We start from the raw sequence: 27,242 nt of genomic DNA on the forward strand, positions 1-27,242 counted from the left end.
TGGGGGAGAATCTTGTAACTCCCCCACGCGCCGATCACAGCTGTCCTCTAGGTATCGGGGGAAGCATCGGGAGCATTTGCCCAAGTACAAGTACTTGGGCAAATGCTCGGTATCGGTGCCGAAACCGATACTAGTATCGGTATTGGGACAGCCCTATCACTAACCTAGTCTCAAAATACCAACCAAGCCGCTCTCTTCGGTCCTCCCAAGACCTCCTGCTCTCTAGCTCCCTTGTCACCTCCTCCCATGCTTGCCTCCAGGATTTCTCCAGAGCTTCTCCCATCCTTTGGAACTCCCTACCCCAATCGGTCCGACTGTCCCCTAATCTATCCATCTTTAGACAAGCCCTGAAAACCCTTCTCTTTAAAGAAGCTTATCCTGTTTCTAACTAATACTGTTTTACTTTCTCCATCAGCTCATCCCCCACAGCTATTACCTTTTGTATCAACTGGCCCTCTGATTCCTCTTGTACCAAATTGTAATGTAACTGTAATGTCTTCCTTCATTTTGTTAAGCGCTTCGCAAACATTTGGCGCTATATAAATCCTTTTATAATAAGTCAAAAATCCTATTATTGCAGCTTACTAGTCCATAGACAAGGTGGCTGCATTTTGTTTTTTTTGTATGTGTGTGTGTGTGTGTGTGTGTGTTTTTTTTTTTTTTTTAATTGCTACCTGTAACATACTTCCCTTCTAAGGTAACAACGTATGATTACTGTACAATAGCTATGAAGGAGCATCTGTTTGCTTCTGACACTTTCTCTGCTGCAGAAAAAATGTTGGTGTGTTACCAGCCTTGCCCAATTTGTGTGCACTACAGAACACCACTCTTATGGAGAAGAGGAAAGCAGGAGGTGTTCTGTAGTCCACAGAAGTGAATTATACAGGGTTGATAATGCTGCTTGAGATTTAGGGCAGCATTTGTAGTGAAGAGCTCACTGTATTTTTGGCAGAATCAAACATATAAAACAAAAAACTTTTAACTGTATTTTTATCCTACCAAAGGTGATGAAATAAGCCCATATTTCTAAAATAAATATTTAATGAGAGAATTATATGGACGGGTATTGCTGGCCTCACTCATCCTCTAGAACTTCTAGCTCTTGTGCTGATATTTTGCTTTAATGTGTTGAGTCACTGGCCAGTAACATGTATAGCAGGGGTAGGGTACCTCGGCCCTCCAGCTGTGGTGAAACTACAAATCCCATCATGCCTCTGCCTCTAGGATTCATGCCTGTGATTGTCATGGGACTTTCACCACAGCTGGAGGGCTAAGGTTGCCTACCTCTGATATATAGTGTAATGCAGAATTCTGATTTTTATTCCAGGTCTGTGACTCATAAGTATGGAATTCAGGCACAGCTAGGCAGCGGTCATTTTCAGGAGGAGGTTGGCAGTGGCAGGCATATTCTTTTCTGATGGCTGTACTTTTAAAGTGAACATGTGTTCAGACTATGTACATATTCACATATTTTGAATAGACACGTTAAAACAAGTCTTCATTCACTTCTACATATAAATAAACTATATTGTCAAAAGCATTGGTATGCCTGCCTTTACACACATGAACTTTAATTGGCGTCTTAGTCTGTAGGGTTCAATATCGAGTTGGCCCACCCTTTGCAGCTATAACAGCTTCATCTCTTCTGAGAAGGCTGTCCACAAGGTTTAGGAGTGTGTCTATGGGAATGTTTGACCATTATTCCAGAAGAGCATTTGTGAGGTCAGGCACTGATGTTGGACTAGAAGGCCTGGCTCACAGTCTCCGCCCTAATTCATCCCAAAGGTGTTCTATCGGGTTGAGGTCAGGACTCTGTGCAGGCCACTCAAGTTCCTCCACCCCAAACTCGCTCATCTATGTCTTTATGGACCTTGCTTTGTGCACTCATCCAAATCATTTGGTGGAGGGGGGATTCTGCTGTGGGGTTGTTTTTAAGGGGTTGGGCTTGGCCCCTTAGTTCTAGTGAAGGGAACTCTTAAGGCATCAGCATACCAAGACACCACCAAAACATTTTGGACAATTTTCATACTCCCAACTTTGTGGGAACAGTTTGGGGATGGCCCATTCCGGTTCCAACGTGACTGCGCACCAGTGCACAAAGCCAGGTCCATAAAGACATGGATGAGCGAGTTTGGGGTGGAGGAGTCCTGACCTCGACACTATATAGAACACCTTGGGGATGAATTAGAGCGGAGACTGCGAGCCAGGCCTTCTCGTCCAACATCAGTGCCTGACCTCACAAATGCGCTTCTGGAAAAATGGCATTCCCATAGACACACTCCTAAACCTTGTGGACCGCCTTCCCAGAAGAGTTGAAGCGGCTATAGCTGCAAAGGATGGACTAAGACTGGAATGCCATTAAAGTTTGTGTGTAAAGGCAGGTGTCCCAATACTTTTGACACTATAGTGTATGTGTAGGCATTGTGAGAAATTTGTCTTCAAAAGTTCAAAAAAAACAGAGGCACTGAAATCTTATCTATTATGGCAACCTGCCAGCCCTTTATATGTAACTACACAGCAAATGTTTCTAAGCTGTCAAACTAAAAACCCAAATTTACTGTCTTTTGTTGTGAACGTTTGAGAATGAATTACTTAAAATTACAAGCAGTTATAGAAGTCTGGGTGGCTTTTTTAAAGTTCTTTTACTGCTTGTCAGGAATCTATAAATACGTTAATGTTCATTATCTGGGCACAGGTAAATTAAAAACCTTCCTTACAGGAAATCTAACCATTCTGTGCTCTGTCCAAAACGAAACAAAAAGCTTTGGCTGTAAATACACGCTTTTTATTTGGCGGACATTAGCACATATAAGTTGTGTAGAAGTATTAACTAATAAACTGTTAACCTTTTCTTTCAGATACTGACTTTAATTTTTTTTTATTGTTTCAGCTGGCTAAGTATTGGGAAGCATTTTTACCAGAAGCAAAAGTTATATCCTAACTGCCAAGGGGCACAGTTACAGTTGTTTTTTTTTTTTTTTTTTTTTTAAATATATGAATATTATACCTCTTGCCTTTTAGAGACTATAGAGTCACACTCTTCTGCTTCTACATCTGCCTGATGTTGTCCGACTCTTTTTACTCCTTCAGTGCTGAATGAAGTCTGTTGCGCATTGCTGTGCAGCGCATTTTTTGGATCTTTATCTCAGAGCTGATTAATCAGGATTATTGACGGTTTCCTGTTTCTGGACCCCCTTCCACATTTCCTCTCTCACTGCCAGATCAGCCTACAAACATTTTACTACAATGGCAGACTGGTTTGACAGGCAAGAGTTAACTTTAAAAAAAAAAAAGGACAGTTCTGTCCCAGCACTTAGACACATCTTTTTCTGTTAACATTTCTTGTGTATATTTTTCATTTAACTTCCACATATATTTTCTTATTAACTCTATAAAGTGATAATTAGGGCTTTTGGGGCTTTCTGCGAGAAAACTACAACAAATGAAATGGATGGGAGTTTCTTGGGGTGGGTTTATTAATATAAATATATAATGTATATTTTTTGGCTGTGACACAGACACAGAGAATGGAGCCTTTCTATTCTGCAAGAAGTACACAGTTATTCAATAAAACTTTGAAAAGCCCTCTGATGTATTTAATATGTTTGTGGTGTATGTTTACTTTTTTGTGTGTATGGATTATGCAGACACTCCTTCCTGTTCCTAGGAAGTAGAACAAAGTTGACACTGCAATAGGATAGATGCATTGGTTGCTCTCTTCACTATTTGCTGGTATGTTGAGAGAGCAACTCCAACGAGTAAGAGAGGTGTGGGTCAGGACTTGATCATCCTGTTGGTTTCCTGTGCTGTCTGTCTTAATAAGCATCCTCCAATCCCCAAAGCTCTGTCTCTACCATGACATTCAGTTAACCATATTGTCACTGACTTCTGGTTTGACTATGTATTTTTGTGGTCCGGCACATCGGACAATGGAATTCATGACACTTTATTGAGTACCCACATTACATGGTGTCTTGCAGTGATGGAATAGCTTACAAATTGTACTGTTTGGCACCGGGGCTGTCTAGTATACATGTACAGTTATGCTCATAAGTTTACATACCCTGGCAAAATTTAGAGATTTCTTGGCCGTTTTTCAGAGAATATGAATAACACAAAAACATTTCTTTCACTCATGGATAGTGTTTGGCTGAAGCCATTTATTATCAATAGACTAGTCACTGCCAGATCCACCTAGATGCCTTTATAAGGTACTCCTGCCTTTTCACCACAAGGATTTGTTACAGGATGGTCTAAACCTGGGATACCATGTACTCCTTTCGGACACACTTTCCCTATACCCCGCACCCTATTCCATGAGTACCCCACAGGGGAATACCCTCACTTGTAGCTATGCCAGAGACCTGGGGAAAGGGAGCTAATACAAAATCGCAGGCAAGCATTTGCTCTGCTGCAAGATACTCTATTAAGATGTATGTCTTGCACCAGAGCAGTCTCGGCATCTGATTCTACCTCTATTTCAATAACACAACAAGCAGTCTATTTTACTAAATCAGAATTCTGTGCATCTGTCATATTTCCTTTGATTACAGCCATTTTCGTCCAGGGCTCAAAAACGCCATGCCTCTTCTCCTACTCCCGTTTCTGAGCCGGAACCTGATATGCCAGTCCTAGAGGATGCAGACACAGAAGGAAATGAAAAGGATATTGAGAAAGCTATGGAAGATTTTCCCTTCTCTCCCAAATTGTTACTTTATTGAAGAGGGAGCTTCAGCAAGATACTTGCCAGCATTAAAAAAAGCTCATTGCCACTGTCCGCAAAAGCCTTGAAATTATGCAAATTGACTCTTCTCCGTCTCACCATATCCCTTTGGGTATAAAGAGACCTACAAAACCCTGCAAAACTCCCTGTTCATGACTAGATAGAATGTGCAGTCTATGACAACTGGGTCACCCCTGAAAGAATTTTCATACCTCTCCAAAATCTTTACTGAACTCTATCCAATGGAAGAAGAGTTCACAAAGGAAGTGGGTTATTCCTTTAGTTGTGTAGAAAATGTACTAATGCGCAAACCACACAAGGCGAATAAATTAATCAAAAATAAATTAAATGTAATTAAAATAGTAGCTGCCAACAAGAAACAGTGTTCACACACTAAATAGAATTGAAACGTAAAGAAATGTGGCGCTTACTAAAGCAAATCCTAAATCAATGACAGTAACTAAGTGATCACTAAAAATAAAAACATTCAAATATAAATCTGTGCAAAATAGTGCAACAATAGCAGCTAAATATTAAAGTGCAAAAAATGAACAAGCTGGTATAAATATCAAATACCAGTAATGCAGTGAATGTGCAATAATATCAAAATTGCAAAGTGACAGTAAAAAACTTCCAAAAAGTGCAACTAAATTCTTATGCAAATAATATTAATTTGTGACATCGAAGTCTTTATAAGTGTAGTAAGTCCAAAAACATTGCTGGATCCCAATCAACAGGACAGTTCATCCGATATACAGTGCATCCATTTATAAATATAAAGTGCATGTGCCACACTCTAGTTAGGGTACTCCATCCGATGTGAGTGATGCCGTTTCCCCCAGCCTCTCACCTCATAGAAATAAATCAAGCTTGGGTATTCCACACTGGCCGATCGATTTCTGATTCCCCAGTCGATCAGGAACAGTCAGGCTCTCAGATTGGCAGTGCTCAATAACATGCAAAGGCAAGAGGAGGACTCCATGGTGTAGTATTTAGCAAATAATTTTAATAATAATATCAACTTACAATTGAAGAAACGAATAAACAAAGGAGACTTCCGGTCGCGAAAGTTATTGTTTGATAATCCTTAATATTATTTGTTTGATAATCCCTGGTCTCAATTTAAGCTAATTTACGCTTTCCCTCCAGTACAAATTCTACCTCGTCTGCTCAAGAAATAGAGTAAGAGAGGTAAAGTCTAATTGCACCAAACTGGCCCTGTTCTCTTAAGCAAAGTAGCCTTTATGGTCACTGTGACATCTGTCAGATGTTTTCCTGAATTGGTAGCCCATTCCTGTAAAAATCTTTCTTCATTCTTCATATTGACAAGTTTGTCTTACATCCAAGGCCATCCTTTCTTCCCAAAATTGCATTCCACCTGAATGAGGACATTGTCAAAATCTCTCTACGTTGCCTGGATGTATTTAGAGCCATTAGACCATGGGTCTTCAAACTACGGCCCTCCAGTTGTTCAGGAGCTACAATTCCCATCATGCCTAGTCATGTCTGTGAATGTCAGAGTTTTACAATGCCTCATGGGATGTGTAGTTCTGCAACAGCTGGAGGGCCATAGTTTGAGGATGCCTGCGTTAGAGTATACCTCAAGGCTACTGCTACAATCAAATGGACACATTCCCTCTTTGTCCTCTTTTTTGGACCTTGCAAGGGACACGCTGCTTCAAGATATGGAGTTTACCGGTAGGTCAAAATGACCTCTTTGATGTGCCTTTCACATTTTTTTACAAGCTTGCTTTTCTGTACTTGTGTTATTTTGTTAAAGCTGAACTCCAGGGATATATTTTGCATACTTACATTGATAGCAGCAGTTTTCCACTTAACGTGCTGAGCAGCTGCCCTTCTGTATAGTAGCTTCCAGGGGTCATTTGCTCTGCACAGCTGACATTCAGAGAATGCCTTGCACTGTTCTCAATAAATGAAAAGTGTTCTCGGATTGGACAAGGTGGACATTGTGACATCACTCAGGTATAGCTTCCTCCTTTTTCAGACCCTCAGAAAAACCAAAAGCTGAACAGTAGTGAGATCGTCAAATTTCACTCCAAGTCTCATGAGAATAGCAGTCATCAGAGCCAGACGAGGGTGGGATATGTCTTAGAAGATCTCATGCTGCATACAGCTGTGTCTGTGAACAGGGAATGTTTTGTAGTGCACTATTATTGGTCAGGAAAAACAAGGCAGCCTTCACTTTTTATGTTGAGTGTTTTTAGTAAATTCCATTTGTAGATTAGTACAGAATGAAATATAAAATTTGTAAAATTGCAAGAAAATTCAGAGAAGAAAGAAAAACAGAAGAAAAATGGTTAAATGACCATATTCACAATAGGTATGATATAGCTATATAGAGTCAAAGATAAAGAATTATGGATTAACCTTCCAAGACTATACTCATGCTTCAGTAGAATGATTGTTAGATAATTACTTAAAAAATTTAACTTTCTGAAATGAAACCTTTTATTGGTACAAATCTTCCCTTTTTGGGTATTGCATCACAAAGAGTGTGGAACTAAAACTTAGGGCTCATTTACATCAGATGTAGTAGACTGTTTTTCAAATGTACAAACGCATATGTAATAAAAATGAATGTATTTCAATGATCATAGTTTACACCATTGCAGTATGTTCATATGCATTTAAAAAGAGAAACTACAGCATACTGCATTTTCCCCCACACGTAAATGTACCAGAATGCACTAAATTAATATGGGGACTGGCGGACCTCAATTATGAGGAACAGCGCTAAATTCTCACTTGAGAGGAGATATAGCAATATCAAAATAGTGATCCCAGCGTAAGTAAAACTTTTCAGTCCCAGGGAGTGTAAGAGGACAGGGGGCCACACGATGGGACTGGAAGAGAAGCGGTTTAACCATAAGTTGCGTAGGGAGATTTTCACTGTCAGGGTGGTGTCAGCAGGAAGTACTGATAGTTTTAAAAGACTCTTGGACATGCATCTTAGCAAAAACAAGATACGGGGATATGGGAAATGATTTTTTACACACACACGTTGAACTGGATGGACTGTTGTCTTTATTCAACTTACCAACTATGTAACTATGCATGATGTAAGTGCAACTTGGAAAAAATAAGACCTAAAAAGCACTGCTGACGCACCCAAAATGCATTACAAATTCATACAGAAGGGCATTGGTAATTGCACAAGGATTTTGGGGATTGTGGTGTAAAGGAGCTCTTCGGTTCCATTATTATTTGTACGAATCATACAAATCTCACCAGATTCCATTAGAAAAGTGGATAAGTCTTTAGTGAAAGGTGTGTAAATCTTGGGTGACAATAAACCTTTGACAATAAAACCTGGAGGCTGATTGGTTACTATAACATATAAATATAGGTTGTAAAGCACTGATTAGCTGATCTGGAAATTACCAAATTGGACATGCAAAGATTTACCTGGATACATACATGCAAGTTTGTCCAGTCTTCAGAGGATTTAGGTTGTACTTTCCTGAATTGTGTGATGCTCCAACGATGAAACATCTGTAGTAAATGAAAATCAACAGTTAACAGTAAATTTCAGGGCCCCATGCACACTGGGCATTTAGCCATAGTCCATGGGTCTCTGGCATTTAGTTGCAGGTGGAGGGCACAGGTGCCCCATCCAGCCCTGTTACTGGCAGCCTATTAAACACTTATGAGAGGCTGACAATTTCTGCAATGTATAGGTTACAGTCATTCATCCCTGGGTGCAGACTGCCCTAAACATTTGTACTGCTAAGGACACAGTCCAGCCCAGCCACAGCTGCTGTCAACCTCTCAACCTTCACAAGCGGGTGGCCGGCAGCTGGGCTGGACCTGTGGCCTTCACTTACAGCTTAATACGGAGCCCCATGCACTGGGATCAGCAGATCATCTGGCGCTTACCTACTTTTAAAAATGCAATACTGGCTGTCACTGCAATAAATTCTTAGTCACTACCTAGATCAAAATTGCAACAAGTGAAGTGAAATCTACTAATCTGCATAATTATTTGTCACTCAACATACTGAAGCTGAAAATAGGGATTCAGTGTACTGAAACCCCTAACAAGGAACTTCTACTATACGACCCCTTTAGGTCTGCAAAACATAGCATTCAAGTGTTTTTGAAGTGCTGAATTGGCTAAAAATTTTAGCTTTAGGTGGCCCTATTGGCACCACCTGGCTCAACAAAACTTTCAAAATCGAAGGAGTAGATTGGAAAATCGGCAGACGAACAGTGGCTGCATCCAATGTGATAAAAATACACCAAAACACGTGCGCTCCACTATAAACCGGTAATAAACAGTTATCACACGTGAATAAATACCATGTATTCAAAATACCACCTATAGATCTAGAAACTGTCAGTGACCACTCAGCAGTGAAAAAAAACAATTGAACAGAGATTGATCCTGTCAATTACAAACATGAATCGATGGAAATTAAAGTGTCACTAAACCCACATCATAAAAAACTATCAATAAATGGTGTATTACATGCTGTTCATACTCTGTCACTGAGATTCGTTACCTGTATTCTGCAAAAAAAAAAAAACATGGTTGTTCCTGCTGTTCTCTATCCCCTTTCTGTCCATGTCCCCAATTCAGCTAGGGATTTTGCTGCTGTAGTGGCATCTCTGCACATGCTCAGTTTTCAGTGAGTGTCTATGCTGAGCATTTTCTCCCTATCACATCTGAGCAGTGCATGTGACTATAGAGTCCCATATGTGGGTGTATACACAATGGCAGCCCACTCCCTCCCTCCATGCCCACTAACCAGCTAAAAATGAGGGTGGGATATTACATGTAGATTAATGGAGGCTTGATCTCCCTCTTATTCCAAAAGACAGACTGGAGGGGTGTGACACAGCCATGTTATTGCCAAAAAATAAAGATTAGATTTCAAATATATATTTTAAAAAGTTTATTGATATTATTTATATTTACTCTGTATTCCAAAGGCTGTTTTTTTTATTTTGAACATGTAACAAGCAGCAGAGGACTAAACTCCTCCTGCTTATGTTTCCCTACTGACAGGCTGGGAAAGATGTGGGTCATGTGACAGCTGTATATCGATTAGGAAAAAGGCACTTAGATGTTTCTTTTATTAAATTGCTGTGCCATCATCCACATACAGAAATAGAAGAGACAATGTAAATTAACCTCTTGCCAACTGCCCCATGCACTGCGGGGCGGCGGCAGCAGCGGCTCCCCTGCGCAAAATTAGGGTACGTGATTTTGTACTTCGCATGCACACTGCCGGCAACCTGCTTTAAATGTGATGGACACAGCGGGAGTTAATCAGTGGGTCCGAAGGACCCACCGATCATTCCCGACAGAGACAGAACTGCGGTCTATGTAAACAAGGCAGATCGCCGTTCTGTTAGTAGGAAAGACCGAGATTCTGTGATTCTGCTAAGCAGGAACACGGATCTCTGTCTTCCCACAGTACAAGCACCTCCCACACAGTAGTAAAGCACTGCCTAGGAACACATGCCCTTTTGATCGCCCCTGATGTTAACCCCTTCCCTGCCAGTGTCAGTACAGTGACCATGCGTATTTTTTTTTAGCACTGATCACTATATTGGTGTCACTGGTCCCCAAAAAAGTGTCACTTAGTGTCCGATTTGTATGCCGCAATGTCACAGTCCCACTATAAATTGCTGATCGCCGCCATTACTAGTAAAAAAAAATAAATAAATACAAATTCCATAAAAATATCCCTTTTTTGTAGACGCTATAACTTTTGCATAAACCAATCAATACACACTTATTGGAATTTTTTTCCCCAAAAATATGTAGCAGAATAAATATTTACCTAAATTGATGAAGAAATTTGATTTTTTTTTTTACTTTTTTTTTTTTTTTATTGGATGTGCTTTATAGCAGAAAGTAAAAAATATAGATTTTTTTTTTTCAAAATTGTCGGTCCTTTTTTGTTTATAGTGCAACAAAAAAAAAAAACGCAGAGGTGGTCAAATACCACAAAAAAAAGGTCTATTTGTGGGAAAAAGGACATCAATTTTATTTGTGTACAGTGTCACACGACTGCGCAATTGTCCGTTAAAGTAACGCAGTGCCATATCCCAAAAAATGGCCTGGTCGTGAAGGGGGTTAAGCTGAAGCAGTTAACCACTTGCTGACCGCCACACGCCGACAGAATGGCACAGGCAGGCAAAAGGCCGTACTTGTTCATCCCTTTAAATTTTCCACCTAGCGGGTGCGCCGTGGGAGTGTGCCTGCAGGTCCCACGAACTTGATGTTCGCCGGTGGCCCGCGATTGCGGCGAGGAGAAGCAAAACGGGGAGATGCCTATGTAAACAAGGCATTTCCCTGTTTTGCCTAGCAACATGACAGGGATATACTGCTCCCCGTCATGTTGTATTGAGCCCATCCCTAATACAGTTAGAACACATCCAGGGAACACACTTAATCCCTTGATCGCCCCTAGTGTTTAACCCCTTCCCTGCCAGTGTCATTTATACAGTAATCAGTGGCTATTTGTATCTCTGGTCGCTGTATAAATGTCAGTAGTCCCAAAATAGTGTCAAAAGTGTCCGATCTATCCGCCATAATGTTGCAGTCCCGATAAAAATCACAGATCGCCGCCATTACTAGTGAAAAAAAAAAAAAAAATAATAAAAATGCCAATTTATTTTGTAGATGCTATAACTCTTTTGCGCAAACCAATCAATATACACTTATTGCGATTTTTTTTATTTTTTTTTTAACCAAAAATATTTAGAAGAATACATATCGGCCTAAACTGTGGAAGAAATTTGTTTTTTTTATATATATTTTGGGGGATATTTATTATAGCAAAAAGTAAAAAAAAATTGCCTTTTTCTCAAAATTGTCAGTCTTTTTTGTTTATAGAGCAAAAAATAAAACTGCAGAGATGTTCAAATACCACCAAAAGAAATGTCTATTTGTGGGGGAAAAAAAGGACGTCAATTTTGTTTGGGTACAACGTCACACAGCGACACAGTGCCGTATTGCAAAAAATGCTCTGGTTAGGAAGGGGGTAAAATCCTTCCGGGAATGAAGTGGTTAAAGTGTGTGTGTGTGTGTGTGTGTCTGTGTGTGTTTGGGCTTAATGCCCCACTAAAGTAATACTAAACAGACACTAGATGCATGGCTACTATAAACAGTCCTTTGCAGCATGGAGTGCAGAGCAGGGAACTCCAGGTACATGTAAAGATAAAACAGCACTGGAAGGACTCCAAGTGTAGTATTAAAATCAGCAGGATTTATTAAGAACACTCAAAGCTAGTGCACTCACAAATGTGAACTTGTATAAGCTCCACAGCTTGATCCAGCTACACTGTTACATACAACAGTGCAAGACCATACTTGTGAGTGCATCAACTTTGAGTGTTCTTATTTAGTAAATCCTACTATTTTTAATACTACATGTGGAGTCCTTCCCTGTGCTATGTTTTATCTTTGCATCCAGTCAGATGCAGTCACTGGGTATTCAGGTGGCCAAGGGTGCTGCAGCGGTCTGAATACAATAGCTACCAATGTAGATTCCGCCATCCACATTGTTCCTGCAGACTGAACAAGAAAATTTTGTGTATAGCCAGCCCAAGTGTAAAAAATATCTGTTCCCCCAGACTCACTGCGGAGGAATCCTCGTGGCCGCGTTAGACCAAAGGGTGACTGCCTTGGAATCCCTCCAAAGTTCCCACACAGACGCTGCAGTAACCCTACAACTGCATCTAGAGGATATAGAGGACCAGAGCCGCCGTAACAATCTGCGTCTGGAGGCCACAGGTGCAGCGGATCTGTCTGACACAGCAACTGCTATCTTCCGTACCATAGCGGGCGGGCGATCTCCCGGAGCAGATCGAACTGGACCGGATCCACAGGGCCCTGGGCCCTCGGTCGAATGATCCCCCCAGACCTTCGGACGTGATCTGCCGGATCCACCATTACATCCATAAGGAAGCCACCCTCCGGAGGGCTTGGAAAGCGGGTGACCTGGACTTCGATGGCGCCCACATTAAGATCTCCCGAACCTATCCCGAGCAACGCTGCAGCATAGAGCCATGCTCCGCCCGCTCCTGGACCTGGCCAAGAGGCTGGATGTCACCTACAGATGGGGTTTCCCCTTCTCGGTCACGTTCCGCAAGAGCCAACAGTACTTTACCCTCCGCTCGCCGGAGGCACTTCCAGTTCTCTTTGCCTTCCTGGAATCTGACCCGATAACGGACCCCAATTGGCTATCCTTCATCAAAGGCCATCTAGCTGCATGGTTCCCCCGGCATCCGGAAGAGGCTACCAACCCAGACCACAGAGAACCCGATGACGTTCCCAGGTGTCATCCCCTAAGGGAACACGTGAGTCATAATCGGGGCTACCATCCCTGAACATTACCTGAGTCCTTACATTTCTCTTGGCATATTTTTTCTGCTACATACCATACTTAGCTCCGTTGTGACTCTGATACACTGGCTCATCCAGAATGTACCTACCCCTGCTGGACAGCCTGCCTAAGTGACTCTGGTCTGAATTACTTTTTGGAGGAACTGATATCAATTGATTCACTTTGTGATTGAACACTTCCCATCTCCTGCCTAACTAAACGGACCTAAGGTCCTTGTGCCTTAATGTTTTGCTGATGGCTCCCAAGTGTCCTGCTAAGCGCCATGATATATAACGCCATTACCATAGTCATTTTATTTTTTTTGGATCAATGTCTTGATGCATGCCTTTATATGCTGTCTGCCTTATAGTGTGATCAATCTGCATGCATTGCTCATGATATCTGTTGGGATTGACGTGTAATTAGATAGCAGGCAGGGGTATCCCCTGCCCTCTCCCTCCCCCGGGTTTTGTGGGAGGTGGGGACACATTTAGGTCTAAGGTGATCGCAGCCTTTCTGTGGGATGTCGTCCCCCCCCCCCCCCCAAATGGAGACATGGGTGACAGTATAGCTTCCCTGAGCCGCCACTGAACCATCCATCTGGCAACCCTCCATTGACGTGGGCATAGTGGCTCAGTGTAGGCAGGAACGCCATATATGGGTACATAGTGGGGAATTGCACCAGACCATAGATATCTTATTATGCTACTGAATTAATATCCCCTCTTATAGGAGCTGTTCACTGTGGGTGGTGGGTATTTCTGACCTAGTGCACCCGGTGAGGTGGCAGGTTGGTGTGTACTGGCGTGTGACCTCCTGGAGTGTTGTGGGTCCCGAGTGACCTGCTTCTCAGTGTCAAGGCGCCACTGTTGATGCCCTTGATCCTCTCCCCTGACAGGAATGTTGCTTTACGATGGAGGGCGGTAGTCCCTGCGGAACACTGTACGTTTATGGGTGAAGATATATGACTCGTGTTACTAGGTACATTTTTCGTTTCTTGTTGATACTGTTACATGTATTTTATAATTGCTGGGGTGGATGGGAAGGGCTGGGTCCTGTTTTATTGGGCCTTGACCAACCTCTCTCCTGCGTAGGCTAGCACACGTCCCCTACAGTTCGGGAGATGTGTGCTATATTACAAAGTGTTATTAGTTACTAATTTAGATAGAATAGGGTTTTATACCCTTATCTGGGTTACATATTTTTCACCTTTTTTTCTGCCCCCTCTAACTTTTCTCCCCTCTCCCCCTCTCCCTTCTCTTCCTATTACAAACCCCTCCCCCCCTGCTCTGATGTGATGATGGACAACATTAAGGTGATTTAGTTAAATGCGAAGGGACTAATCTACCAGAGAAGAGACATATGCTTTTGAATGACTTAAAACACTCTCATGCCGATTTGGCCTTTATTCAAGCAACCCATTTTAGAAACCACAAACTTCCAATTCTCAAAAATAGTTTTTTTCCCCTGACATACAGTCAGGTCCATAAATATTGGGACATCAACTCAATTCTAATCTTTTTGGCTCTATACACCACCAAAATGGATTTGAAATGAAACAAACAAGATGTGCTTTAACTGCAGACTTTCAGCTTTAATTTGAGGGTATTTACATTCAAATCAGGTGAATGGTGTGGGAATTACAACAGTTTGTATATGTGCCTCTCACTTTTTAAGGGACCAAAAGTAGTGGGACAATTGGCTGCTCAGCTGTTCCATGGCCAGGTGTGTGTTAGTCCCTCATTATCCCATTTACAAGGAGCAGATAAAAGGTCCAGAGTTCATTTCAAGTGTGCTATTTGCATTTGGAATCTGTTGCTGTCAACTCTCAATATGAGATCCAAAGAGCTGTCACTATCAGTGAAGCAAGCCATCATTAGGCCTAAAAAACAAAACAAACCCATCAGAGAGATAGCAAAAACATTAGGTGTGGCCAAATCAACTGTTTGGAACATCCTTAAAAAGAAAGAACGCACTGGTGAGCTCAGCAACACCAAAAGACCCGGAAGACCACGGTGGAAGACCGAAGAATTCTTTCCTTGGTGAAGAAAACACTGTTCACAACAGTTGGCCAGATCAAGAACACTCTCCAGGAGGTAGGTGTATGTGTGCCAAAGTCAACAATCAGGAGAAGACTTCACCAGAGTGAATACAGAGGGTTCACCACAAGATGTGAGCCTCAAAAACAGGAAGGCCAGATTAGAGTTTGCCAAACAACATCTAAAAAAGCCTTCACAGTTCTGGAACAACATCCTATGGACAGATGAGACCAAGATCAACTTGTACCAGAGTGATGGGAAGAGAAGAGTATGGAGAAGGAAAGAAACTGCTCATGATCTAAAGCATACCACCTCATCAGTGAAGCATGGTGGTGGTAGTGTCATGGCGTATGGCTATGGCTATGGCATGTATGGCTACCAATGGGAACTGGGTCTCTTGTATTTATTGATGATGTGACTGCTGACAAAAGCAGCAGGATGAATTCTGAAGTGTTTCAGGCAATATTATCTGCTCATATTCAGCAAAATGTTTCAGAACTCATTGGATGGTGCTTCACAGTGCAGATGGACAATGACCCGAAGCACACTGCGAAAGCAACCAAAGAGTTTTTTTAAGGGAAAGAAGTGGAATGTTATGCAATGGCCAAGTCAATCACCTGACCTGAATACGATTGAGCATGCATTTCACTTGCTGAAGACAAAACTGAAGGGAAAATGCCCCAAGAACAAGCAGGAACTGATGACAGTTGCAGTAGAGGCCTGGCAGAGCATCACCAGTGTTGAAACCCAGAGTCTGGTGATGTCTATGAGTTCCAGACTTCAGGCTGTAACTGACTGCAAAGGATTTGCAACCAAGTATTGAAAAGTGAAAGTTTGATGGATGATTGTTATTCTGTCCCATTACTTTTGGTCCCTTAAAAAGTGGGAGGCACATATACAAACTGTTGTAATTCCTACACCGTTCACCTGATTTGGATGTAAATACCCTCAAATTAAAGCTGGAAGTCTGCAGTTAAAGCACATCTTGTTTGTTTCATTTCAAATCCATTGTGGTGGTGTATAGAGCCCAAAAAAATAAAATTGTGTCAATGTCCCAATATTTATGGACCTGACTGTATCACTCCACTAACCCTGCAGCCATATCCAAAGGTGTTTCTATATTGTTTTCCAGTAAAGTTCCCTGGAACTGGTGACCCCACAATAGGGATAAAACGTTGAGGAAGGGAGTTTAACAAGACTCGTGGCCACTCATTACTACGTAGAGGGCTCTTTACTGTAAGAGCGGCAAGGATGTGGAATTCCCTTCCACAGGCGGTGGTCTCAGTGGGGGGCATCGATAGTTTCAAAAATCTTTTAGATAAGCACCTGAACGACCACAACATACAGAGATATACAAGGTAATACTGGCATACAATCTCACACATGGGTTGGACTTGTGTCTTTTTTTCAACCTCACCTACTGTGTAGCTGTATAACTGTGTGTAACTACCAAGCCACAGTTAGACACCCGGACGGCCGCTATCTATACCAAGGGGCTGTTAGGTAAAGTTCAAGAGACTATGGTGACTATTTACGCTCCCAATGATCATCAAGATGTTTTTATTCGCTATACACTAGAAACACTTATGGAATTTACCAAAGGCCAATTGATTCTAGGCGGACATTTCAATGCCCCCCCGCTTCCCTTGATAGACACCTCGACTGAACACTGATCTGTTTCTCCTGGCTCCCGAAAGCGTATAGCACAAGCTACACATAGTCTCAACTGGTTGAAATTTGGAGATTGCAGCATCCAGGGGAATGGGACTATACATTTTACTCCTCCCCGCATAAAGTGTATACCAGAATTGACTTTTTTAGTCCCTCATGGTCAACTCCATGCGGTGTGTGATTTCAGGATTGGTAACATAACGTGGTCTGATCACGCCCCCATCTCCCTGGTGAATGCACTCTCTGATGCGTCTTCCCTCAGACCTCGCTACTGGCGCTTGAATGAAAGCCTCCTACAGGATCCTGAAGTCTTAGCAGACGTGACCAAGGAGCCGAATCTCTATTTTCAAACAAATGACCAATCTGACTGTGATCCGGGAATTCTGTGGGAGGCTCACAAAATGGTCCTCAGAGGTATACTTATAAAGCATGGTTCACAAATTAAACGGGAATGTGGTAAACAACTCCAATTGCTCCTTGACAAATTATATACTGCTGAATCCCGACACAAGCATGTATCCTTCCTGGATTTGGATATAGAACTTGGGCTGCTACGTAAACAAATTATTGATTTGCTACATCACAAGGCCAAAGCGGCTTTACAATTCTGCCCTAAAACTACCTACGAATTGGGCAACAAATGTGGGAAACTATTGGCTAAGATGGTTAGGGAACATGGGCTATCCACATGTATACCCCAAATCATAACAACTACAGGCCGTAAAGCTACTCTCTCCAAACAAATTACACAGGAATTTAGAGACTTCTATTCCTCTCTTTATAAATTGCCAGGCAACGCACCCCCTCAAGCCACTATGGAGGACTATATAGTGTCCACTCAACTCCCTTCCCTCCCCACGAGACTCGAGAAGAATTTATTTCTCCTATTACTTTAGAAGAACTCCAACTAGCAGTAGGCACTATGAAACCGGGTAAGGCCCCTGGCCCAGACGGCTATACACTACAATACTATAAGACCCTCCTCCCGATCCTCCGTCCTTACATGGTAAAACTTTTCAATGCAGTAGGGTCGGATACAATCTTTCCTAGGGACACCCTGAAGGCCCATGTTTCTGTAATCCATAAAGAAGGTAAAGACCCCACATCTTGTGGTAGCTACAGGCCCATCTCTCTCTTAAACTTTGACCTTTAACTCTTTACCAAAATCTTTTTTTTTTTTGCTACTTCAGTTCTTTTGGGGTACTTAATTCACCTTTCCAGTTCATTCTAGTCCTCGCTCGAATCACATCATGATTCGAAAAAAAAAAAAATTAAACTTTACCAAAATCTTGGCTACCCAGCTGACATTTCCAGTTATTAACCTTCTTCATGTTACGAACTAAACCCGCACCCCATGTGTCTTCTTAAGCAACGATGCCAAGAAGACATTTGACTGAGTGAACTGGAACTTGTTCTCGGTGCGCCGTCATATCAGCCTGGGTGAGACAATGCTCAACTGGATAGCCAAGATTTACTCTAATCCCACGGCCCAGGTGAAGGCCAATGGAATCCTTTCTGATCCCTTTCCCATACGCAATGGCACACGGCAAGGATGCCATTCACCCCCTCTCCTCTTTTCTCTCTCATTAGAGCCGTTTCTCTGTACGATCCGATTGAATCCGGACATTCAGGGGTTGATGGTTGGTGGTGTCCAACATAAGATATCAGCCTAAGCAGACAACCTATTCTTCTCCTTACCGAATCATGAGATATCGCTACGAAACCTCTTTTGAGAATTTGACCTATATGGGACACTTTCGAACCTGAAAATCAACTTATCACACACCGACTACCGCAAATTAGCTGCGGAAAGTGGGGGATATAAATAGAAGAATGGAAGACATAATCCTTACGGCGCAACACAAACGCGAGAAATATACTAAAACTTGGGGGTCTTTGAAATCTATTTGTTTTATCTGGTGAGGGGAGAGCCCTCTTTGGAACATAAATATCTCAAAGACAGTAGTGAGTAGCTATCTACCTCTTACCCTGAGACATCGTCACCTTACCCTGTAACTCCCCGGTTCCCCCCACCTCCCCCCTTCTATTCTGCTTTCTCTATTCTATCTTCTATCTCTTTTCCTCTCTGCTAATACTTAAGGAAAATGGAAATTGAGACCGGGCAGCCATATCTTTTCTTCTCTATATTTCAGTGATTATACATTAGTCACTACTGTACCAATTGTCATAAGTATGTCACTATGCAATCTTATTGGCCGATATTTACTTACGTTTACTGTATATATGTCCTTTATATAAATGTTACACACAGGCTATGTCCTTTGATTGCATTTTCAATGACCTCTCTGTCATTGCTGTAATGATTGGGTTTTGCCCCCTTTTGGAAGTTTAATAAAAACAATATTTAAAAAAAAAACAAAAAAAAAATCTGTTGATCCTGAGAAAAATATTGTGAGCCTATAACTTCCTGTTATACTGAATGCGCACAATGGGAGGTTATGGATAAGAGGAGGGGTCTGTACTCTTTCTAATGGATCAGCCATGAAATAGGAAGGACTGGACACCACATGCTTTGGAATTCAGAGCAAATTATATTATGTTGTCATGTCAAAGAGGAAGGAAATTTCACACTATATTTCTGCCATATCAACAGTTATTTTTCTGTACTTAGCATAAGTAAATTCCATAAGAAAAAGGTCCCTGCACATAATTTTAAAATTGTACACTACTGTGCAAGTTTGTGAAAAAATTGCCGTAAAAAAAAAAATATTATTTTAACATAAAAGTGTTAATAGTTTCATTTTTCATTAATTAACAAAATGGAAAGTAAATGAACTGAAGAAAAATCCAAATCAAATCCATATTTGGTGTGACCATCCTTTTACTTTCAAAACAGCATCAACTCTTCTAGTTACACTTTTTCAAGGAACTCGGCAAGTAGGTTGTTCCAAACATCTTGGAGAACTAACTGCAGATCTTCTGTGGATGTTGGCTGCCTCAAATACTTCTGTCTCTTCATGTAATCCCAGACAGATTGGATGATGTTGTGATCAGGGCTCTGTGGGGGCTAAACCATCACTTCCAGGAGTCCTTGTTCTTCTTTACACTGATAATAGTATGCAATTACATTGGCTGTATGTTTGGCGTTGTTGTCCTGCTGCAGAATAATTTTGGGGCCAATCACGCTCTTCTCGGATGGTACGATGGATCAGTATCTGCCTGTATTTCTCAGCATTGAGGACACCATTGATCCTGATCAAATCTCCAGTTCCATGTGTAGAAATGTAGACCCAAACTTGCAAATAACCTCCACCGTGCTTCATTGTTGCCTGCAGACACTCGTTATTGTACAACTCTCCAGCTCTTCGACAAATAAAATGCCTCTTGCTGCAGCCAAATATTTCAAATGTTGGCTTATCAGTCCAGAGCATCTGCTCCCACTTTTTTGCACCTATGTTTTTGTGCATAGTTCATTCGCTTAGCCTTCAGTCCTTGTCTGAGTTATGGCTTTTTGTCCACAGTTCTTCCTTGAAGCCCAGGTTCACATTGGTGTGATTTGGCTTGCGATTTTACATGTAAAATTGCATGCCAAATCAGCAGCTATTGCCTGCAATAGCACTGTCCGAATTGGTGCGACGCTGACTTTGTGGCGCCTCACCGATTCCCAAAAGTAGTTTTTGTACTACTTTTGGCGACTTCGGGTGGCAATTTCAATAGACATCTGTGCAGGAACCCGCACAGATATCTCTGAAATCGCCCTCGAAGACGGGCTGACATGCGGGTATGAAATTGTGCAATTGTGCGGGTATCAAGGGTTGATAAAGCCACGTGACATGTGACGCATCGCGTCGGGAGGAGCCAGTGAAGTCACCTGACACACAGTGTTAGCGGTGAGAGGAAGATAACACGCCACTGCTTTCTGATTGCTTCTCAAGCGCTGTCTGTGTGTTTTTTTCCTACACAATGTGAGTGAATTTTATTATCGATGCAGATTATCCCATGAAGTTATCTTACATTGCGCAATTATATATTTCCTTTTTTTATCTATGTCTGCAATATAAATTACGGACTGGGAGGACTTTTATTCAACCACCAATCAGCCTCAGAGCTGCAGGCTGGATGTGTACTGCTGATGAATTGAAGAAAATTGGTTCCAATCTAGCTGAATATAAAGTGAACATTTCTATTTTTGTTTAAGGACTGAGTTGCAGTCGCTGGTACATATCTGTATACCTGTATTTTTAGAGATTTTGGATGTATGACGATATCCAATCTATTGTCTTCATTGTTTGCACATATATATGTTTTAATTTTGGTATTAATTAGGATTATTAATAATTTACACCTTCACGGATCCATCATCGTCTTAATAGGAAGTTAATTATCAGCGCACTCATCTATATATTAAAAATTTTTATATAAACATATTCCATTTAGACCATGTTTTTTTATGTACATCTCATTTTTGCTACGCCGTCAACACCAAATCCTCCATCTTGTTTAACTCCTCCACCTTCCTATGCCACAACCCACTCGTCGGAGGCTGTTTGTTTCCTGTTAAGGGGGATGCAGGATTTAGCGGCGTTGAGAAGGTGGAGATAGATTTCTTATACACTTTAGCAGGGATTTTAGAGGCATGAAGCAGAAAAAATTTTGGGTCATTGGGGATCTTGTAATCAGTAAATTTTTGTGATATGTTCCGGACACTTATACAGTGCCTTGCAAAAGTATTTGGCCCCCTTGAACTTTTCAACCTTTTGCCACATTTCAGGCTTCAAACATAAAGATATAAAATTTTAATTTTTTGTGAAGAATCACCAACAAGTGGGGCACAATTGTGAAGTGGAACGAAATCTATTGGATATTTTAAACTTTTTTAGCAAATAAAAAACTGAAAAGTGGTGCGTGCAAAATTATTCGGCCCCTTTACTTTCAGTGCCGAAAACTCACTCCAAAAGTTCAGCGAGGATCTCTGAATGATCCAATGTTGTCCTAAATGACTGATGGTGATAAATAGAATCCACCTGTGTGTAATCAAGTCTCTGTATAAATGCACCTGCTCTGTGATAGTCTCAGGGTTCTGTTGAAAGCGCAGAGAGCATCATGAAGACCAAGGAACACACCAGACAGGCCCGTAATACTGTTGTGGAGAAGTTTAAAGTCGGATTTGGATACAAAAAGATTTCCCAAGCTTTAAACATCCCAAGGAGCACTGTGCAAGCGATCATTTTGAAATGGAAGGAGTATCAGACCACTGCAAATCTACAAAGACCTGGCTGTCCCTCTAAACTTTCTGCTCAGACAAGGAGAAGACTGATCAGAGATGCAGCCAAGAGGCCCATGATCACTCTGGATGAACTGCAGAGAACTACAGCTGAGGTGGGAGAGTCTGTCCATAGGACAACAATCAGTCGTACACTGCACAAATCTGGCCTTTATGGAAGAGTGGCAAGAAGAAAGCCATTTCTCAAAGATATCCATAAGAAGTCTCGTCTAAAGTTTGCCACAAGCCACCTGGGAGACACACCAAACATGTGGAAGAAGGTGCTCTGGTCCGATGAAACCAAAATCGAACTTTTTGGCCACAATGCAAAACGATATGTTTGGCGTAAAAGCAACACAGCTCATCATCACACTCAACACACCATCCCCACTGTCAAACATGGTGGTGGCAGCATCATGGTTTGGGCCTGCTTTTCTTCAGCAGGGACAGGGAAGATGGTTAAAATTGAGGGGAAGATGGATGCAGCCAAATACAGGACCATTCTGGATGAAAACCTGTTGGAGTCTGCAAAAGACCTGAAACTGGGACGGAGATTTATCTTCCAGCAAGACAATGATCCCAAACATACAGCAAAATCTACAAAGGAATGGTTCACAAATAAACGTATCCAGGTGTTAGAATGGCCAAGTCAAAGTCCAGACCTGAATCCAATCGAGAATCTGTGGAAAGAGCTGAAAACTGCTGTTCACAAACACTCTCCATCCAACCTCACTGAGCTCGAGCTGTTTTGCAAGGAAGAATGGGCAAGAATTTCAGTCTCTCGATGTGCAAAACTGATAGAGACATACCCCAAGCGACTTGCAGCTGTAATCGCAGCAAAAGGTGGCTCTACAAAGTATTAACGCAAGGGGGCCGAATAATTTTGCACACCCCACTTTTTATTTTTTTATTAGTTAAAGTTTCAAAAATCCAAAATATTTCGTTCCACTTCACAATTGTGTCCCACTTGTTGGTGATTCTTCACAAAAAATAAAAATTTTATATCTTTATGTTTGAAGCCTGAAATGTGGCAAAAGGTTGAAAAGTTCAAGGGGGCCGAATACTTTCGCAAGCCACTGTATTTATTTTTATCTATTTGTTTCAGATACTTCTATAGCGCCGTCAATTTTCAAAGCACTTTGCATATGTATTGTACATTCACATCAGTCCATGCCAGAGGCTCTAACAGGGCTTCAATATAGGGTGGGCTCAGGTCGCAGAGAATGCACTCTGTCCACCCCGGTGTGTTACAACAGTAAATGTATATTTGCTGTTGTAACACTGATCCTCCTCCTGGCCAATCAGGAAGCGGGTTTTGACACCAGTCACCCAATTGGCTAAAAGGACAGGCAATCCTATTGGACGCCTAGGAGGAGGAGGAGGGGAGGAGCTGGAAGCAACCATGGAGGAGAGGATTCCGAGCCGCTGCGCTGCCTGCCACCTGCCACGATGGGGTAAGTGCCGGACCGACCCCCCCCCCCCCAAAAAAAAAAAACAGCCGCCACTGCTACCAGCCTGTCTTTAGAGTATGGGAGGGAACTGGGTAACCCAGAGGGTACCTACGCAAGCACAAGGAGAACATGTAAACTCTATGCAGGTAGTGTCATGGTTGGGATTCGAATCAATGATCCTAGTGCTACATGTGTTATAGCTGTGTGTTTAACTGTTTTGCCTGGAGTTCAGACTTAAGAGATTTTACCATCAGGATGCTGGAGAATAGTTTACTGAAACCGGGCTTTGCAGTCAGATGCAAGTAATAAATTATAAATAGTCATTTGCAACATTAGTTATGAATTGACTATATTTTGAACCTCTCTTTCTCACTCTCTTATATAGATTTATGTTTTTATGATTCATATTTTTCCTCCTATAATTAGATTTATCCATGGTCAGCACATATATTTTTATTACATCTGAGGGGACTAATGTGAAGAGGAGGAGAAGGAGGCAATGACAGGAAACAGCTACTTTCTGTTCCCTCTTAGAGAATAGAGCATTTCCTCTTGGAAGGTCTCATTTTTGTGTCGTTCTATAAAGGTGGCAAAAGAAAATCTGTGCAATGGATTAATTTTACAGGTTTTTGAATATATCATACACTGTACACTTTACTCAGTGCTGAGCTGGCCTGACAATCTCTCATGTAGTGTTCCTGGATCCTCAATCAATAAGAGCCCTATATTGACATTACTAAGCTGTCAAACAATTACGTAAACATAACTCGGCAAACAATTTTTTTCAGCATGCTTGTATGGCTGCCCACACAACAAAGCTTACATGGGTTACAAACCCTTACCGTAGAGCAGTATTTATTAGTATTACTTATGCACAGCCAGAACATAATGACTGCTGGGGAAAGGGAAGATGTATGTGATAAAATATTTGGGTGTATTTTAAGAAAATTTGCATAGATGTTGGTTGATTGAAATTGCGTGTAAATTCATTCTGCAGAATCTAATGTTCTTGGGCTATATTCTTTGCCGATTGAATGTCATTCAGTGGGAAAAAAAATCAGTGTGAAATGAGAAAATACTGCATTATGGCCACTAGATGGCACTGAGGATCATTGGAAATAAGTATGCTCCTCAGCTCTAACAGCCATAATGCTGTATTTTCCTCATTCACACTGTTTTTCTTTAGAATAAATAACAGTTGATCTTCACAAAAGCAAGCTGGTTTTTGCAGTTCACAACAGTTACATTGTACGTATCTGTGGTTTTGAATTGAAAATACAATAAAGAACCAGTAAGTACTCAACAATTTTTACAAAGAATTTTGAAATGTATATATATTTTTTGCATAAGGTTGTAAAAATTAAAGTATGTGTATAGACACCACACCAAAGATAAAAAAAAGTATGCTTGTTTGAGGAGGCAATGCAACCAGCAGTGATGATGAATAAAGTGCAGTAGCAAAGAGTCAAACAGATTTAGGATTCATCGGTTTAGAACAGTCAGTAAAAAAGATAGATGTGGATTAGTTGCTGTGGATTACTGCACTTTACACATTCCTTAATGCCTCACTGATTGGCCCCAAGATTTGACCCTTTAAATGACACCACTTAGAACTGGTCTGGCGCTGTCACCCTGTGATGTTTTTTACTATGAATATGTGCTGATGCAGCAAAAAGAGCTTATGGTGATTGTGTCTTGCTGAGTCAGGAGCTCTGAAGCAACCAACCCTGTGACTGCACAGAAATCTGAGTCATAGGCATTTGCTGGACATTTCACTGGCCAGTTGTGCAAGTCAGACTAGACACACATATATGCACCTACAAACAAGAAGGTACGTGTCTGCATATTGCTATACAGATAATTAGTTAACCTAATTCATCTACAAAAAAAAGAAAAAAAAACTTACACTAAGAGTTATATGCATGTGTAGAAGTCATTTATATAGGGGAAACAATTCTACATGTAGCAGTGATTGATCACCAGCAACTATAGCAATTGGATAGCAAGCTACAAATTGCGTGTAATCACTGGCATTAGCAATTTGCAGTAGTTGCGAATAATCACTGGTACAAAATCGCAACTGTTATATGGCCCTTTTTTCTTCATGGGGTGGGGGTCTGGATCTGGTCATGCATTTCTGCATCAAAAATCATAAATAATAATGGCCTACATTGAGGGAAAAAAAAGTATTTGAGCCCCTGCTGATTTTGTATGTTTGTCCACTGACAAAGAAATGATCAGTCTATAATGTTAATGGTAGGTTTATTTTAACAGTGAGAGAATAACCAAAAAATCCAGAAAAACGCTTTTCAAAAAAGTTATGAATTGATTTGCATTTTAATGAGTGAAATAAGTATTTGATCCCTTCACAAAACATGACTTAGTACTTGCTGACAAAACCCTGGTTGGCAATCACAGAGGTCAGACGTTTCTTGTAGTTGGTCACCAGGTTTGCACACATCTCAGGAGAGATTTTGTCCCACTCCTCTTTGCAGATCATCTCCAAGTCATTAAGGTTTTCGAGGCTCACTTTTAGTTACTCGAACCTTCAGCTCCCTCCACATATTTTCTATGGGATTAAGGTCTGGAGACTGGCTAGGCCACTCCAGGACCTTAATGTGCTTTTTTTTTGAGCCACTCATTTGTTGCCTTGGCCATGTGTTTTGGGTCATTGTTATACTGAAATACCCATCCACGACCCATTTTCAATGCCTTGGCTGAGGGAACTTGGCCCCCGGGTTTGCACATATCTCAGGAGGGATTTTGTCCCACTCCTCTTTGTCATTAAGGTTTCGAGGCTGACGTTTGGCCACTCGAACCTTCAGCTCCCTCCACAAATTTTCTATGGGATTAGGGTCTGGAGACTGACTAGGCCACTCCAGGACCTTAATGCGCTTCTTCTTGAGCCACTCTTGTTGCCTTGGCCTTAGGTCATTGTCATGCTGGAATACCCATCTGTGACCCATTTTCAATGCCCTGGCTGAGGGAAGGAGGTTCTCACCCAAGATTTGATGGTATATGGCCCCGTCCATTGTCCATTTGATGCAGTGAAGTTGTCCTGTCCCCTTAGCAGAAAGACACCCCCAAAGCATAATGTTTCCACCTCCATGTTTGATGGTGGGGGATGGTGTTCTCCATGTTTGACGGTGGGGGGTGGTGTTCTTGGGGTCATAGGCAGCATTCCTCCTTCTCCTCCTCAACACGGCAAGTTGAGTTGATGCCAAAGAGCTTGATTGTGGTCTCATCTGACCACAACACTTTCACACGGTTCTCCTTTGAATCATTTAGATGTTCATTAGCAAACTTCATACTGGCCTATATATGTGTTTTCTTGAGCAAAGGGACCTTGCGGGTGCTGCAGGATTTCAGTGCTTCACGGTGTAGTGTGTTACCAATTGTTTTCTTGGTGACTATGGTCCCAGCTGCCTTGAGATCATTGACAAGATCCTCCCGTGTAGTTCTGGGCTGATTCCTCACTGTTCTCATGATCATTGAAACTCCACGAGTTTGGTCTTCTTGACCATGGTGGAGAGATTGGAATCTGATTAATTGCTTCTGTGGACAAAGGGAGTGCTCCTAATCTCAGCTTGTTACCTGTATAGAAGATACCTGGGAGCCAGAAATCTTGCTGATTGATAGGAGATTAAATACTTATTTTACTCATTAAAATGCGAATCAATTTATAACTTTTTTGAAATGCGTTTTTCTGGATATCTTTGTTGTTGTTCTGTCTCTCACTGTTAAAATAAACCTAACTTATAGACTGATCATTTC

At 41.5% G+C, this 27,242-nt stretch overlaps 1 protein-coding gene across 1 annotated transcript in view; it reads left to right on the forward strand.

The window, feature by feature from the left end:
• SNX1 (sorting nexin 1) overlaps positions 1-3,585 on the forward strand; it is a 111,580-nt gene extending 107,995 nt beyond the window's left edge. Inside the window, exon 15 of the mRNA XM_073618966.1 lies at positions 2,891-3,585. Within this exon, the coding sequence (XP_073475067.1) occupies positions 2,891-2,941 (51 nt within the window). The 3' untranslated portion in view covers positions 2,942-3,585. The remainder of the gene's footprint in view (positions 1-2,890) is intronic.
• Positions 3,586-27,242: the final 23,657 nt, after the last annotated feature.

Source organism: Aquarana catesbeiana, linkage group LG03 (genome assembly GCF_042186555.1).
Source record: "Aquarana catesbeiana isolate 2022-GZ linkage group LG03, ASM4218655v1, whole genome shotgun sequence".
Lineage (NCBI taxonomy): Eukaryota > Metazoa > Chordata > Amphibia > Anura > Ranidae > Aquarana > Aquarana catesbeiana.